We start from the raw sequence: 17,005 nt of genomic DNA on the forward strand, positions 1-17,005 counted from the left end.
AAAGGTCCTGGGTTCAATTCCCAGCAACCACATAGCAGCTCGCAACTGTCTGTAGCTTCAAGAGCTGACACCCTCACACCAAAGCATATAAATTAAATAACGATATATCTTTAAAAATTTTAAAAAGAAGATGATCAACCCAGGAAAGACATCTCTGCAGCATGATTAAGTTCTGCAAACAGATTGACATGGGTTTTACATCCTAGCAAAGAGCCTGGTTCAATTTCCTCGTCTGTAAGTGAGAGAACGCATTTCCAGGGCCACAAAGGACTACAGAAAACATCCTTAGGATGTTTGGCATGTAGCAAAACACAAACAAACAAAACCCAAAAACTAGTGAATGATAGCTCCACTACTTCCACTATCACCAAACGTTAAGGGAAAGTTTACAAATATTAAGAAGCCAACATGGTGTGAGTGCCCAGTATAGAGGAAATACGTACTGATACTGGGCTCAGAAGTAAGATTAAGGATACATAAAGTTGAGCAGTAGAAAGTACTTATTCAAAACACATAGTCACAGCCTCTGCCATTTTTTTTTTTTTTTTTGACCCTCAAAGTAGTACAGAAGCAAAAAGGAACGTTATTTTAGGTTGGGATCCCTGAGAGGAATGATGTAAGGGAACCACAGGACCAGACACAAATAATCACGTAGCAGCTACACAGAACCAGAGCCGGGAAGGGCAGCTAGGGGGCTCTAAACTGTAACTCTAAAATACTGCATACTCATGTCTTCAAAACTGAGCTATATAATATGAATATATAAGAAAAAAAACTATGGTAGTGAAATCAAGATGCTCAATCTGGACATCGATGCTACAGTAGGGATCAGAACGTGACAAAGCCTGAAGAAGGAGGAAAGCTGAGCTCGCTAAGTCACTCTTGGAACCCAGGACGCTCATTGGCCTATCTGGGTGCTGCAGCTGCATGCGACCTGCAGCCTGTCCCTCTGTGCTGAGCCCTGAGCCGTCTTCTGACCTATATCGTGGCAGGACATGCGGCTGGTTGCATCGGGATGGCGTTCTGTAAGGCTGAGGGGGCTTCTCAGACAGTGGTGAAAACTCCATTGACAGTAAGAATCAGAAACGCAAGGGGGGAAAATACCTGTTCTGGGAAGTGACTTCTTGGGAGGCATTTGGGGGGTTAAGACTTGGGTTAAACCTCAAGTTAGGCATCATGTTGAGGCCCCACATCCATGTTTAAAAATTAGTATTTCCATCTTTTCACCCACACAATGGAGATGATACTACCTATTTCACGTATTTCACCCACAAGAGCTGTGGGTCTGAGCACTTGTATAGCACAGTGCATGTGAAGATCACTCAGTGCACAGCATGGCTCGTGTTCATATGCCTCTGGTTTACTGTTTGCAAAACTCACAGGCCTGACGTCATCCTTCTAGGCAGGAATTACATGGCATTTCTGTTTGGCACAGGTGCTTTACCTGTATTTTATTTTACTTACCAATCTGAGGGGCAAACAGAAAGATTTGACTTTCCATTGCAGCGAGAGCATCTTATTGAGGTGAGGACTGTGTTTCCAAAAAGAAGAAAGGCACACCTTGCATTTGGAGTCAGGTATTGTACTTGGAGATTTGGAACATTTAAAATAGAAACCAGTTTGAAAGGAAAAGAAAAAAATGGAACTGGTGAACTGGTCCTGAGGAGGAGGCTTACCTGGCTTTCTCTTTCCTTTTTAGCCATGAGCTCGAGTTCCTCTTTGGCGTTACTCAGTTCTTTCTCCAGCCCTGCCACTGTGTCCAGGTCTCCTGAAACAAACGCACGGCACTGGCTATAATCACCACGCCATGCTGTGATCTCCGCTGCCCCGGTTAGAGAGGCGCACTTTAGGACACACCTTGGCACTTAAGACATGTGTGTTCTCACTTGAGTCTGCAGCAATATTTGCAATGGGAACCGGCAATCAACCCATATGCTAAGAAGAACAAATGGAAAAGACTATACCCCACTCACCCAGGGGAACAGAGGGAGTGACACACCCATCCACATCCACACCTAAATCATCTGTCCACCGGAAGGAGGACAGCCCAGAAAGGACACTTATCACCCTGAAAAGAACTTAAAACAAACAAACAAACAAAAAACCGCCATGTAAGGTTTGGGCAGTTTTTCTTGCAAGTGACATCTCTCCAGATTTCAGGGGATTCCAGACTGGTTTTCTGAACTATCATGACATGTCCTGGCTAAATCTACTAGGTAGCAGTGAAGTACGGAAAAGCAAAGGGAATCTTTGTAAAACAAAACTGCACTTACCCAATGTGGCCCGGGGTACGCTGGCATCTTCCCCGGCAGTCAGCAAAGTGCTGTGGTCTCTGGAGGGCACCTGCGTAGAACCCTGAAAAGTGGGAGGGTTGGGGGGTTTAGAAAGATACAGGAACTACGTCACAGTGGCAAACTTGGAATACTCTCATATAATTTGCAGTTGAAATGCTCAAACTGCTGCCTTGAATGTAAAAAGAGAATGCGGTCGCCATGAATATCTACGTGAGCCTAGAGTTCTTACTTGATCCGTCTGCTCTCCGGGGTGGGGGCCGAGGGAAGTCACTTCAACTGCTTGGTCTGAGATGAACGCCTGAGATGACGCCATCACGTCTTTCCCCCCTAAATACTGGCGCAGGGCCTGTAACTCTGAGTTTCTCTCCATGAGGGTCTGCGCCATTTTTTCTGCAGCAGCCTGGTAAGAAGGAATCACAAGGAACTTTAGAAAGATACTATAGTAAAATAAATAAAATCTATTTTCAAATTTCTTTATTTTTATTTGATGTGCATGAGGGTTTTGCCAAAAGAACTCCGGAAGTGGAGTCACAGATGATTGTGAACCCAGGTCCACTGCAGGAGTAGAGAGTGCTCTTAACCACCGAGCCAGCTCTCCAGCACCCGCTAAGTGTTATTTCTTAAGAGCCAACTACTTATTAAAAAAAAAAAATCCCAAGGGACCCTCAGAAATAACTTCCCTGCTCTGTGTTTACAAAGAAAGACAGTGAAGTAGAAAGTCGTTCGCACAACAGTGTGCACAGCAAACAGCGCTAGATGAGACGCCAGACTCAGGCTCTGCCAGGCTAAGGTGTTAAGATTTGGGGCAGAAGTGGCACTAACAGATGACTTCCTTTACTTTAGTTGTTTCTTCAGCCCCCACTGCCTTTTCCTCAGACATCTGTATGGTTGAGCTCTTTGCCAAACACCACCTTATCACATTGGCCTTTCCTGTCTAAAATATAACCACTGGAATAAAGGACACTGTGTCCTAAGTAATATGGTGACCACAGTGGCCAGTGGCTACAGTTAGGAACACTGTGTCGTTTACCTCAACCTGCTGCATATATAGCGGTGACTGGCAACACTGTGAACTGATTATAGTAGCCATTTGAAATGTGTGCACATCTGTCAAAGCAACTTGTTACATGCCTTGATTATACACACTTTTTATTTGCCAATTATACTTCAATAATGCATAAGGGGAGAACCTACTTCCACTCTCCAGACCCTTTCGCTACACGTGACCTCTCCAGTGGGCCTCGCTCACTTAATGTACCCCTTATGTTCCTCACCACGTTCCCCTCCTCAACAAGGATGCACACTGCAGGAGCAACTTAGTGCTGCATCCCAAGAACCCAAAACATGACTCACCAGGAGCAGGCACTCAGTGTACACTTACTGAGAGAGTTACACAGTAAGCATCTTCATCAAAGCCTAAATGGTCCTGTTGTCAAACTGCTTCCTAAATACTCATATTTGTACCCATAGAATAGTGCTATCCCAGCCTTCACCAGAGGAGCTTCCACAGCAAGTGGTACCTAATGCAGAAATTCACCGCTGGTCAAGGTATGGAGAGTGTCTGTTCAGCCACAAATAGGGCAGCCATATCACACCTCCTCCCTGCAAGGCTCAGGGACCATCAGGGAAGAGGGAGAGAAAAGACCGGAAGGGTAGAGGTCAGAGAGAGCCTGACCGAAGTCTTCGGGCCACGACAGGAATACTGCTCTCCAGCACTTACAGCAGCTGTGGTTCTCTGTACAAGAGCTGCTGAAGATCAAGTCAGTCAATAGTACGGCATAAAGAGAGGGGGGGCTTTTGAGGCCACCCCCTAGCTGAGAAGCCACTGGTAGTTGATGGCAGCTGGGGGTGGGAGAGCCAGATGTCTTTAAGGGTGTGGCCCCTGGTAGCTTCGCTTCTGTGGCTGTATGGGTGTTTGGAATTAGAATCAGTGGTCTAGATAAAAAAAAAAAAAGATGGAAGGAGACAGAGATACATCTGGGAGGAATTAGAGTAAAGGGCAAATAAAATAAAAAGATATTATTACATTCTGAAAAAAAGAGATTATATTTTAATAGTTTGGAAAAAGTAGAAAAAACTATCTTCCCCAAAGAGTAAGAAAAAGAAAAAGAAAAAAAAAAAAAAAAAAGAAGAAAGAAAGAACAAAGGTTGGGCCTGTCAACACTTTATCATAGATGGGCGGGATCTGAGAGCCTGTTGACAAGGTGTCATTTCTTCTGGGGTATAGTTAATGACAAGTTGTCCTTGCTCCAGTAATTAATCTCCCACTCATGCGTAGGCAAGAAACCTCAACTAAATTCAGTGGCCACACACGACAAAGATTGGAAAGTAGGAGGGGAGCTTATTCAGAAAAGGGGTGCCAGTGGGAATGGGAGATGGAACACAGCTCATTATACAAATGTATAAAATTATCAACCAACAGAAAAAATTAAAAACCAAACTAGTTAATTTATATCCCCAGTTTCCTAAGACACACACGAGAATGACCCAGCACTTATTTGTGACCATTAACGTACAGAAATGCATTTCTGGCTGGTGAGATGGCTCAGCTGGTATTTGCCATATATGCCCGGTGACTTGCATTTGATCCTTGGAATGCATATAAAGGTGGCAGGAGAAAAGGTGACTTCCTCACATGCACCGTGGCACATGTGTCCACACATACATCATGTGCACCCAGGCACACAAACATTAGGAGTTGTAAACTTTCAGGGGTTGCCATAATGTGTTGGAACCACGTTAGCTAAATTATAGCACCAGTTCTCTCTGGGACGAAACCAACTGCTCAGATGAAAAGCTGAGCTCCCATTACAACTCCTAAAAGAGAATTTTAGAGAAACTTTGCATTTTTGGCATATAAGATTTGGATTCTTTTGCATCACTTGCACGTACTGTCAACGTGTACTAAGAATCTCCCTGAAAGCAGAATAGCACAAGATGGGTGGCCAGGGCAACACAGGGCAGTCTGTGTCCACCACCAAGTGTGCTCTGTGAGCCGCATTGGTCATACATTCTCGAGCCCCTCCTACGTCAGTCAGCCTCCTTTATAAAAGCTATTCAGGTCAGTCTTGTGCCCGTGAAACTCGAGAAGTGGACACACAAGAACACCACTGGAGCTGCTGCTGAAGTGCCCACGCTGGGTAATGCCAGTGACTGCCTCTGTCCCGGGAGCTTACCGCCAGCTGTGCGTGTGCATTTCTTTCAGCAGTATATATGACTACCTCTTTATACTGCAAAGGTTAAAAAGACAATTCGAGGACTGGTTAGTCCCTTGTCAATAACTCAGATGGTGCACAATGATTTTGTTTGGTCAGTTTTTGAAGAAATCCCCAAATCCACAAAGAAGGATGTTTCTAACCAGATGTGTGTTTACATCAGTGGATGGGAGAATTAGAATAGAATGCAGCCATAATATACATAAGTTTTTAACGATTAAGGCTGATTAGCGTAAGTGAGAAGGAATCTTGATTCATGTAAAAACTGGCTAAGGGGATTCCGGAGATGCACTGCATGTCAATTAGCCTTGGAGAAAAAGATCGGCAGGAATTCAGGAGAAACTAGGAATTGACTTTCAAATCTGGGTGTGACGGATCAAGCCTACAATCTCAGCACTTTCGAGGCAGAGGCAGGAGGACGGCCTGAATGAGGCCAGCTTCAGCTAGACAGTGAATTCCAGACCAGCCTGGGCTACAGTGTGAAATCTTATCTCAAAACAAACAAACAAACAAACAAACAAACAAACTTTGAAATAGTGTGCATTGTTATTTTGAGGCTAATACACCTTTTTTTATCCTGACATTACTTTTTCTCATAATGACCTTCAAAAACCAACTGTTTCCACCCACAATAACTCAGATTTTATAAGAATTAAGAGAAAATACAGGCCAGTGAGATGGCTCAGTGGGTAAGGGCTGCTAGCTGCCAAGACTGACAACCTGGGTTCAACACTTGGATCTTAAACGGTAGAGAGCAAGAAGTGACGGGCAAAGCCTAGTCTCAGGCCCCCACACATGCGCCAGGATACGTGCTCCCCACAGAATAAAGGGGAAACACTTAAAAGAGTGAAAACACGGCCTGGGTGTGGTGATGCACACCTGTATCTATGGGATGAGGCAGGAGGATTGCTGGTTTGAGCTTGGACTACGTAGTGAGTTCCAGGCCAGCCTGGGCTATCATAGTAAAGCAGGAGAGAGAGAGAGAGAGAGACAGAGAGACAGAGAGAGACAGAGAGAGACAGAGAGAGACAGAGAGACAGAGAGAGACAGAGAGACAGAGAGAGAGACAGAGAGGATACAAATGAGTATGTTGAGTATAGCTTTTCCTATATCTTAGACATACAAAAGCCATCACTCAAGTCTTGATAAGGAAAATGAAAATAATGGATACATGTGTTGTCTAGGCCACTTTCCAGATGCAATGTTCAAAACCCCTTCATTCTTACTGAAGGAGAACTGTAGTTCATGAATTGAAGGAAAGAAACTGAGTAAACTGTAAAAGAGCGAGCCCAGGTCAAGCACTCCAGACACACTTCCTGTCTGCGGCCATGACCGCTTCACCGGGTCCCTGGCTGGTTCTGCGTTGGCGCTGACCTGGCTTTCCTGCTCCCTGGTGCTCATGGACTGCAGCAGGCCCTGGACCTCCATTTCGTGCTCCACAGCTTGCTTGTTCCGATCACTCAGAAGGTCCTGCAGCATCCTTTCCTTCCGCTGCAGGCGCTGGCACAGCTCCTCCGCTATTTCACTCTGACCGGGTCCGAGCTTACGGAGCAGGGCTGCGCTGAGATCCTGGTGTGAGAGGGAAGGGTAAGGCTCTGGAGGACACCGCGCCCTCTGCCGCACACTGAAGCGCCCGTCATGAGGGAATCATACAATTCCAGTATAATGTCTTTTCTTCCTTGTTTCCCCAGACCTAGCACAGGCCCATGACTTGGAAGGCTGGACGTACACACTCAAGGAATAAATGCTAACAATACGGAAATTTCTGAAATTAATTTCATAGGTTTTCCTTATGCTCAAGCACACAACAGTTAGTGTCAGATGGAGCGAAAGGACACTGGGCTCCGTGAATTCCTCTGCTGTGTGGTCCTCTGCGTGGACTATAAGGAATGGTGATCTGCGGAGGTGGCACGGGCCTCCCACACGGCTGCAACTCTGAGCCTCACATAAGAGGACGCAAGCTTGAAGTCAGCTTGGATATAAAGCAAGACGCTGTCGTGGAAAAGTCAGGGGACCCAGGAAACTGTACTCATAGGGAGAGCAATGCCACTACAGCCCTCGTGTACACAGAAATACAGCGTATGGTGCCTGAAGCTGTGGAGCCTGCTGGCTGGACTGAAGTGGCCCCGCCTCTCTGCTATACTGCTTTGACAAGTTACATAACCTCAAGCGTCGAGGTCCTTGCTTTGAAAGTCCTCATAAACGTATCTGGAGTCACTAAGTTAACTTCCATTAAGCTCTTAAAACAGTACCCGGTCCAGCAAGCACATTGTAACTATTATAATACAGATGTGTTTTTAGATCTAATTAATTCTCATAGAGCTTCTCTGAGCATGATAAATGACATGTTAAATTTATAGTTGTAAAAAGAGTTCCCAGGGGAAGGTAGCTACTCGCCCAGGCGCAGACTGTAATTAAAGACTTGGGTGTGTGACCCTCGGTGGAGCCGAGGCACCCCTAGCCAATGGCTGCGGGTGACGGCGGCCTTGCCTCTACTTCCTTGTTCCTGTCGTGCAGAGCCGTCTGCAGCTGCTGAATGATGTTCTCCTGCTCCTTCTGCCAATGGCCAAACTTGGTTTCCGATTCTTCTTTCAGCCACTGGAGGTTTTGACAGGTGGCAGTTAGCTGTTCCACTTCCAGGCTTTTGGCCCTCAGGAGACTCTCCATACTCTACAAGGACAGACACAGCAAACGTAAGCCAAAGGGGCAGCCACACTCCTCAGGATAAGAAATTAGCCCCACCTTTAACTGAGACCCACATGTCCCTTTTTGTAAGAGGAAAATAAAAACCCACAGAATGTCATACCGGTATTTTTTTTTTTTAATTTGCTTCTTTAGGAACTGACAGACAGACTGTAAGACACACCTGACCATAAGATGCACCCAGTTTTTAGAGCAGTAAAACATGAAAAACAGTAAAAATAGCAATGGGACCATAAGGTGCACTCTAATCCCCCCCCCAAATGGGGGGGAAGTGCATCTTATGGTCCGAAAAATATGGTACATAGGATCTAAAATAAGTATGCAGAAGAGCTAACAGTATATGCTAAGAAAACAAGCAGTCATATAACAGATGCATTGCTACCTACATACTATCAATGAAGAAAACCCAATATAAAGTATGTGTGTGTATACGCTTCCTCAGCAATGCCCACAGGAAAGTGCATATCCACATTAATATACAAAGGATGGGACATTAGAACCTTGTAAATAGCCATCGCAGTCCACTACACCCCCTGTGAGTCTATGATGTAAAAGGAACAGACATGCTTGCTGCAAAGCCTCTCTCTCGGATTGGCAGTGGATGCTACTTTCCTCTGGTTTGTAATTTTGTTTTCCTTTCCAAGCAAGCGCTCTGGGTTTCAGAGGACAATGGAGGGCTGGCATCTGGGGCCTAGAAGGCCATGGGAGGTGGGGAGGAAGCTGGACGTGGTGGCTCTTACTTGCATTGTAGCTTCATTGGCAGACAGCACACTCCGCAGTCTCTCTAAGTCGTGATCGCGCTCTCTCACAGCAAGATGAAGCTGCCGCAATTCCTTGTCCTTCTCTTCTAGAGCAGAGAACTTGTCATCTATAACCCGCTGCAAGGAAAGTGAGGCTCCTAAATCCTGGAGGGCTCGCTAAGCTATCACCTTGACTCAATGAGACCCCAAAGGTGCAAAGAGCAGAAAACTGAAACCCCAAAGCAGTCCTTTAGACACTGATGGCAGCTAGGACAGTCCGCCATTGGGGGTGGGGGTAGGGTGAGGCGGGTGGGGGTGGAGTGAGACGGGAGGGGATGGGACAGGACTGGCTGTGTACCTCTAGAGCGACAGCTCGGTCTTGTATTCGTTGCCGCAATTTCTCAAGCAGCATCTCGTTTGCTTCTAGAGTTTTGTCTGCATTATCTCGGTACTGTAGGAGCTCCTGAAGTTCCTAATGAGACAAAAGTACTCTCCTTCGTTCATTCCTTTACCTCTTGGCTGAATTTCTTCATTTTTCCAAGGAATTTGTCATGTAGCACACATAAACAAAGTAGTCAGAGATGACAGGCAGTGTACGCTTCTGCAGTGAGCAGACTAGCAGGGGAGCCAGTACCCTCAGGGAAACACGGGAGACACACTGCCTGACTCTGCGTAAAGGTGCTGGTAAAGACCTCACAAAAGACTTGGAGCTAAGCCTGGTGTCGCACACCTAGGATTCCAGCACTGAGGAGGCAGAGGCAGGTGGATCTCTGTGAGCTAGAGGCCAGTCTGGTCTACAGAACTCCAGACCACCCAGGACCACATAGTCAGATCTGTCTCAGAACAAAACAAAACCAACAACAACAAAATATTTCCTAAATGACGATGTGGCATGGGTACATCTGTGAGGCTGCTGGGATGATATGCAACAGCATGTAAAAGTTACATGCTCAGAAATCTAGGAGATTCAGTGTCCCTAAAGCTTAGAGCAGGTGACAGAACTGATCACACTTCTTAGTGCCCTGTTTCCCCTAACAGTTTTTTTTTTTTAAGACAGGGTTTCTCTATGTAGCCTTGGGCTGTCCTGGACTCACTTTGTAGACCAGGCTGGCCTCAAACTCACAGTGATCCACCTGCCTCTGCCTCCTGAGTGCTGGGATTACAGGTATGCGCCACCACACCCGGCCTACCCCTAACAGTTTTTAGCAAACATGTGCTCTGTTTACTTAACTCCTGCCCGCACGATTTACATTTATGGTTAGTCACTGTGGGTGGCAGGCTTCCTTGTGGGTTGCGTTTGCTGCTCTGTATGCGTTTCCAGTCCCACCATTCACGCACAGAGCACCAGGCCAGCCTTGAGATGAGGTGAGCAGGCACTGGAGAGCTCTGGAACCTGGGCTGTCGCCTGAGAACTCACCTGAACCAGCTGCTCTTTGTGACTCAGGCTGTGGTTTAGGTGTTGCACGGTCTGCTCCTGAGTTCGAATCTCGCTGTACTTCTCCGCCTCTAGCGCATGAAGCTGCTGGCTCGTACTCTGCAGTTCTCCTTGGAGGTGCCGCAAAGCTCTCCGTAACTCCTGGAATGAACACATCTTCTCTTTAAAGTGGCCTTTCCATGTGGCCATTAGCTGTGAAGGCCTTAACACTTTCAAGGCAAGCTGGGCATGATGGCATCTGCCTATAATCCCAGACACTGGAGAGCCTCGAGTTCAACGCTAGCCTAGGCAACATAGTTTGATCACACCCCCTCAAATAAAACAGACAGAAAACTTTAAAAGTGTGTAGTAAAATATAAAGTAGCAGAAAATACCATCATTTAAATTGATATAGAAAAAGTATAGAGAATATAAATCAAATAGGATAGGAAAGCATATGAAAATAATGGAGCAGAAAGTTTCCTATCTGGTTTAGAAGAAGAGCTCCATGGTCTACGAGGTGAGGCCTACAGTCTAACCCTGAACCCCTCCTGAGCTCGGTGCTGCTGTCGCTTTCCTCCCTAAAGAACACGGCTTCTTAATTTGCATTACCACCCCAGCTCTGCCAAAGTATCAGAAATTTCGATATTTCTAAAGAAAAGTCAGGGCACAAAGATGAGGACGACCAGGTAACAGACAAAGGAACTCTTTAAGGGGGGGAACAATGCTTACACATATTTAAATTCCACGGCTAATTATGCATGTAAATGCCCTTCCCTACTTTACCCAATGACTTTTTCAATTTTAATTAATTTAGTGTGTGTGTGTGTGTGTGTCTGAGAGAGAGAGAGAGAGAGAGGGAGAGGGACAGGGACAGGGAGAGGGAGAGAGATGTGAGTGAAGCTATGCATGTGTGGAATGGGTTCTCTCCTTCCAGGTTCTGGGGCGCAAAGGCTTGTGAGGCCTGCATTTTTCACTTGCTGAGCCATCTCACCAGCCCCACAGGCTGACATTATCCTTTCGGAATACCCTTGGCTATAAGCAACTCAAGGGACAGAGTCTCTGATATTCACCTTTGAGCTTCCAGGACACAATCTGCTCACCAGCTACATGAGCCAGGGGCAACAAACACTGACCAAATGAGACTAATAAGCAAAGGACTCAAGGGTTCCGGTTCAGCACAGACTGTCCTGCTGACAGGTTACTGTGGGGCAAAGGCAGCCCGGGAGGCAATAAAATGTTTAATGATTTACCTGGTTATGCTTCCAAGCAGCCTCCTTCTGTTGCTCGCTTTCCTGCGCTGCAGCCTCTACAAACTGCGTGCAGCGCTTGCCATCAGCCAATTGGCGTTCCTTCTGGCGTACCAGCCTCTGGAGCTTCTGTATTTCAAGCTGGCTGCAGAATAGAGCGCTCTGAAGATCAAGCAGGGCCACCTGCTGCTGAGCAGGGGCAACGCCCTCTGAGGTCTGAAAAGAGCAAAGTTAGTATCACCATCACTGGAGGAGAGCACCCCCGGAAGGACCATGAAGCCCAGGGCGACTCCACTCCTGCCTATGGCCCTCACGTACATGAAGCTGGCCAAGCTGGCTCTGGTGCAGCATTTCACGGAGCTTTGCCATTGTGTCGTTTTGACCCTCAATCACCTGGTACAGCTCCTCGGTCTGTAAATGAGAGGAGGAAGGACAGCGGGCTAATGTTAACACACTGAAGGAGATTACATCATCTCTGCCGTGCAGATGTTAGTAACGGAACCTTTCCAAAACACTACACAGTGGACAGTTTTCCACGGTAACATTGGCTAGTCTGACCACTAGTCACTAGTTTTGTGACTTCTACAAAACACAGCACGCTTATCTACTTCCACGGGATGAACTGTTTCTCCATGAATCTGTGGTTACATAACTTCTTACCTCACTCTCCCTGCTTTTTAGCGTTTCCTTGAGGCTTTGAATTGTCGTGTCTTGCTTCTGAGATGACTCCTGGGCGGATTTTAGTTCACAGCTCATTTCATTCAGTTTCTCTTGAAGGATCTGAAGTCGGCAGAGAACTCTTGTTAGCCCCCTGATGACTTTAACCTGTACTGTACATCTCGGGTTTAAAGAACAAGGCAGGGCAGGCTGTCTTCCTTCCTTCCCGCGCATAGTAACCATGCGAGTCTGAACGTGAAGAGAGGCAGCAAACATGCAATGCTTCCCTCGATGCCGAATACCCCTCTTCTCATGCACTACACACAGTCTTCAGGCCAAGAGCCACAGTGTCCTCCTGGCCCCCCCATATGACCAGAGAATGCCTGCTGTTTAGCACAGGGCAGGTCACTATAAGTGTATAAGTAGACCAGGTATTCAGGACCCCCTTGGGACATTTGCCTTGTAAGCAAACATAAAATTTCATGAGCTATACAGGGTGAGAAGTTACACAAATACTCAAAAGTACAAACTGCCTGGCTCAGAGCCTTGCTGCAGATTTAAGGATTACATGTGTATGTATGGAGCAAGCTAAAACCCTGATAAGAAACAAAAGGAAGGGCTGAGCAAGCTTTGAGGACCCGAGTTTGACTCCCAGCAGCCACATAAAAAAGCCAGGCTTGGAGGTGTGTGCTTACAAGCCTAGCTCTGGGTATGTGGAAACAGATGGATCCCTGGCCTGGCTGGGTTAGCCGAATTTTTAAGCCCTGGGTCCCAGATAGAAAGACTGTCTCCAAATACACACACACACACACACACACACACACACACACACACACACACACAAAGATGAAAGTGTAGAACTATACTTTTAAATGAGCTAATCCGCAGAGATCTGGGGATGCCACCGTTTTCATCTCCAATGTCATCCTCAGAGTGCTGGAGCTGGACTAGAGGCAGTTCTGACATACCTTGTTAGTGCCCTCTGTTTGCTGGATTTTGTCCTGGAGTTCTGCCAGGTGGGACTCAGACACAGATGGTTGGGTTACAGGGGTCTCACTCGAGTCCAGCTTCTGTTGCTTGCGGAACTCTTTAGGCACGGGCTAGAAGGCATCAGGAGATGAGCACACTGAGTCAACGCAGCCTATCATCCATTCGATTTCATGTTCAAACTGGGCCTCCTTTCCCAGAAAGCTGGAAACCATAGCTGCTGCTTAAGTGACCGTGGGACTTCCTGAAGTCAGCACTTCCTGCCGTTGCCACGGTCTACCCAATCACACACACACACATTACTTTGTCAGATAAATCAAATAATTCAGAATTTAAGGAGAAGGGGGGGGGGGACTTTGTAAAGAACAGAGTAACAACCAAATGTTCGCGTCATTCTCTGTTTAACCAGGAGATTAATGAAGGCATCATATATTCCAATACCTGACCCACAACAGGACTGTTTGCACTTTTGGAAAACCTGGCAGACTTTTTTTTTTTTAAAGTGGGGGGGGGCGATACATTAGAAAACAGCATTTCTGGTCACCAAATTTGTACTGCAATCAATAAGAGAAGTCCTTGTCCTTAAGAAATACATGTGGATGTATCTAGAGTAAATGACTTGTTTGGAATTTTTTTTAAAAGTGTGTGTTCAGACACAGAGCAAGAGTAAAAAGTAGCACTTAGTAAATCCAGGTGAGGAAGCATGGGAGGTTTTTATGGGTTTTTTTGTTTTTTGTTTTGTTTTTTTTTAGTCTTTTAAAATAAAATTTATTAAAAATGAGGGGGAAAATAAAAATAAAAACATAACCATAACAGTCTGGTAGAATGTTTCCTTCTTCCTTCCTTCCTTTCTTTCTCTCTCATTCCTTCCTTTCTGCTTTGTTTTTTGAGACAGGGTTTCTCTGTGTAGCCTTGGCTGTCCTGGACCAGGCTGGCCTCAAATTCAAAGCGATCACTTGCCTCTGTCTCCCTGTGTGCTAGGATTAAAGGTGTGTGCCACCACACCTGGCTGGGTATGTACTTTCCAAGAAAACTCAATCTTAAAGAACATAAGGTGAACTATATCACACTCACCTGAGGACCATGATGAGCTAAGCCAGTGGATGCCTAAGGAATCCATGGTGGCATCACACCCCCTCTCCTCCACCCAACCCTCTGTCCTCTGGAAAAGTGAAGAACTGCTATTCAGGTTCTTATTTTCCTTACAACTTTCAAACTTTCCCACCTTCCAGTGTCTGGGGTTATAGCTGACTTTAAATACCTTTCTGTAAGGGACGGAGCAAGGGAGTCAGGTGCTTTATTTCCCCAGTGCTGTTTATCGCCGTTTCTAACACTATGAAACACAATGTGCTGTGCAGGGTCTGTGGGGAGTACATGCAGGCAAACAACTAGTTTGGGCTCCCAGCAGTCTTGGTCTATTGAGGAAATGGTCATATTTTGACAAGTCTAATATGTAAAAGGCTCTGGGCAGAGACCAAATTTATCTGGATCTAAACAGAAGGATGAGACCTTCAAAGCTGGCTATGAGGAGTAAGGAATGGTGCAGCTAGTAGATACAAAATATCAAATTTGTTACTTTTATAGGTGGAATGATTTTATAATTGACCACTCACATCAGTCATCATCTTTTCTCTTTTTCACGGTTCCTTCCTTCTTTCCTTTTTTTTTTTTTTTTTTTGAGACAGTTTCTTATAACCTGTTTTGACCTCAAAATCACAACCCTGCTTCCACTTCTCAGCTGCTCAGGTTACAAGCCTGCATCACTGCACCCAGCTTCAAACCACTAAGAACGAAAAGGGTGCAATAAATCCCATCAGGAAAAACAGGAACAAATAAGGATGTTTTATTACCTTATTTATAAGCTCACAGCTATTTCTGAACAGCTCATTAAAAGGAAACTTTATCCTCACCAAATGGGTAATAAAAAAAATCTTAAAACTCCAAAAGGTAAGACGATCAAAGAGGTATTAAGATACAGTCTCCAACAAAAACAAATAGCAGGCAATTAAAAACAATCAGAAGAGTTTTGAAAGTTGATGGGGTGACTCACAGAAGCACCCAGGCTTCTGGGAGCATCTTCTAGATGCTGGACTTCAGTGCTTGCCTAACAAGAAAGGGGAACAAAATGGGCCCATTCACCCTGGCTATGCCTCTTGTTGATCAACACAGCGCATTAACTTCACCTTCTCCATCAGTGCAGATCTGTGGAGCACTAACTAGCCGCAGACACTATGTTGGAGGACAGAAGTGACTTCTCTTGAAGCAGATGTTGCAGCACATGGATTTGGTGGCTGTGCAACAAATACGGAAATGCAGCTAGTGGCGAGTCCTACAGAGCAGTCCTATGCTGTTAACACTGGACAGTGCTACAGAGAATTGGAGAGTGTTGCTATATATCAAGTAGAGGAGGGCTTTTTTTTTCCCCCAGACAGTATCCACATAGACATCTAAAAGAGGAAGTAGACTGTTGTCCTAAGAGCAGCAAAAGACAAGCCAGTCAGAGGGCACAGCGGATGGAACAAGAGCCTGGGAGAAGAAAAGCCTATATATCTAGCCAGGTGTCCCAAGGGAAACACAATGTGTGGCACACGGGTGACTTTTAATTTTCTCATAGCTTCACTGAATATAGTAAAAAAAAAAAAAAAGTGAGCTTAATTTTGACAATTTGTTTCAGTAAATATTTCTAAAACATGATGAGATGAATGTAAAAATAAGATATTATGTTTTTAAGTATTTGAAATTTGAGTTCTATTTTATACTCTGTGCACATTTTAGTTCAGACTAGCCACATTTCAAGTATGAAAGAGGGAGACAGGCTGGTGAACAGTGGCTGGATCATAAAGAGGTGGGCAGGACTGGTACAGTTAACGTGCTGTTGCTGCTGCAGAGGACGGGAGGCAGGAAAAGAAGCAAGGAGGAAGACTCCTAGAAACAATTGAGACATTTGCTGTGAATACAACAAGTCTCCCCCAAAGCAGTGTGAATTGTGTCACATACATACCACAAGAGATGACTGCAACAGATAAGATTCTAACGGACAAATGAAACTGTCATTGATTCAGTGGTAAAGCAGCCCTATAAGACCTGGCTTTTTGTTTCCTCAGTATAAAATAACCATCCAGTAACACCCACTACAAATTTGAAGTCTCAACCACTCACCGCAAGCAGAATTGAAGCAATTGACTCCAGCGCTAGCGGTAGAGCCCAGTTCTAAGACATGCTTACCTGGCATGCCCAGGCCCTAAATCTCTAGTGTTGGGTGTCAGGGAGCAGTTTCAACATTACAAAGGCAGGAAGGTGGTCCTATAGATTTACTTTAAATTGGAGAATTTAGGGCTCTGAAGGAAGCACGAAATTAACCAGCTGTCCCAATTCCACTATACATACAAGGAAACGGAAAGCTAGAAAAGGTAGGCTAAGCTATTTAAGACACACACACACACACACACACACACACACACACACACACACACACAATCAATCAACAAGTGTCCAGGAGAAACTAAATTGCAGTTGATGACACAGCTTTTATTCCCATAAACCCATCGCTCACCATAATGTCAGGAACATTTTAGGGATCAAAGGTTTGTGCTTACTAAGATCAATAAATGCAAAGCCAAACTAAAATAGGCCTGGCTCCTACCGCTCTGCCCAACATTCTAAATCCTCAGCAGCCCTCTTAGGAGCAAGATCATTTACATGTATATGTGTATGTAAATGCACATGTTTACATTCACATACATGT

At 45.4% G+C, this 17,005-nt stretch overlaps 1 protein-coding gene across 20 annotated transcripts in view; it reads right to left on the bottom strand.

Moving 5' to 3' along the window:
* The window catches only part of PDE4DIP (phosphodiesterase 4D interacting protein), a 204,117-nt gene that overhangs the window by 53,155 nt on the left and 133,957 nt on the right, over window positions 1-17,005 (bottom strand). For all 20 annotated transcript variants that reach the window (XR_014774453.1, XM_084756810.1, XM_084756809.1 and 17 more), the window contains 12 exons: window positions 13,242-13,373; window positions 12,277-12,396; window positions 11,935-12,027; window positions 11,620-11,832; window positions 10,370-10,528; window positions 9,311-9,424; window positions 8,953-9,090; window positions 8,000-8,179; window positions 6,884-7,078; window positions 2,524-2,694; window positions 2,274-2,355; window positions 1,677-1,768 (listed from right to left, as the gene is read on the bottom strand). Coding sequence is in view for 19 of the 20 variants with exons in the window: in XM_084756810.1 (XP_084612936.1) it covers window positions 1,677-1,768; window positions 2,274-2,355; window positions 2,524-2,694; window positions 6,884-7,078; window positions 8,000-8,179; window positions 8,953-9,090; window positions 9,311-9,424; window positions 10,370-10,528; window positions 11,620-11,832; window positions 11,935-12,027; window positions 12,277-12,396; window positions 13,242-13,373 (1,689 nt within the window). In the remaining variant the exon portion in view is untranslated. The remainder of the gene's footprint in view (window positions 1-1,676; window positions 1,769-2,273; window positions 2,356-2,523; window positions 2,695-6,883; window positions 7,079-7,999; window positions 8,180-8,952; window positions 9,091-9,310; window positions 9,425-10,369; window positions 10,529-11,619; window positions 11,833-11,934; window positions 12,028-12,276; window positions 12,397-13,241; window positions 13,374-17,005) is intronic.

This window comes from Acomys minous (assembly GCF_964271855.1).
Source record: "Acomys minous genome assembly, chromosome: 14".
Lineage (NCBI taxonomy): Eukaryota > Metazoa > Chordata > Mammalia > Rodentia > Muridae > Acomys > Acomys minous.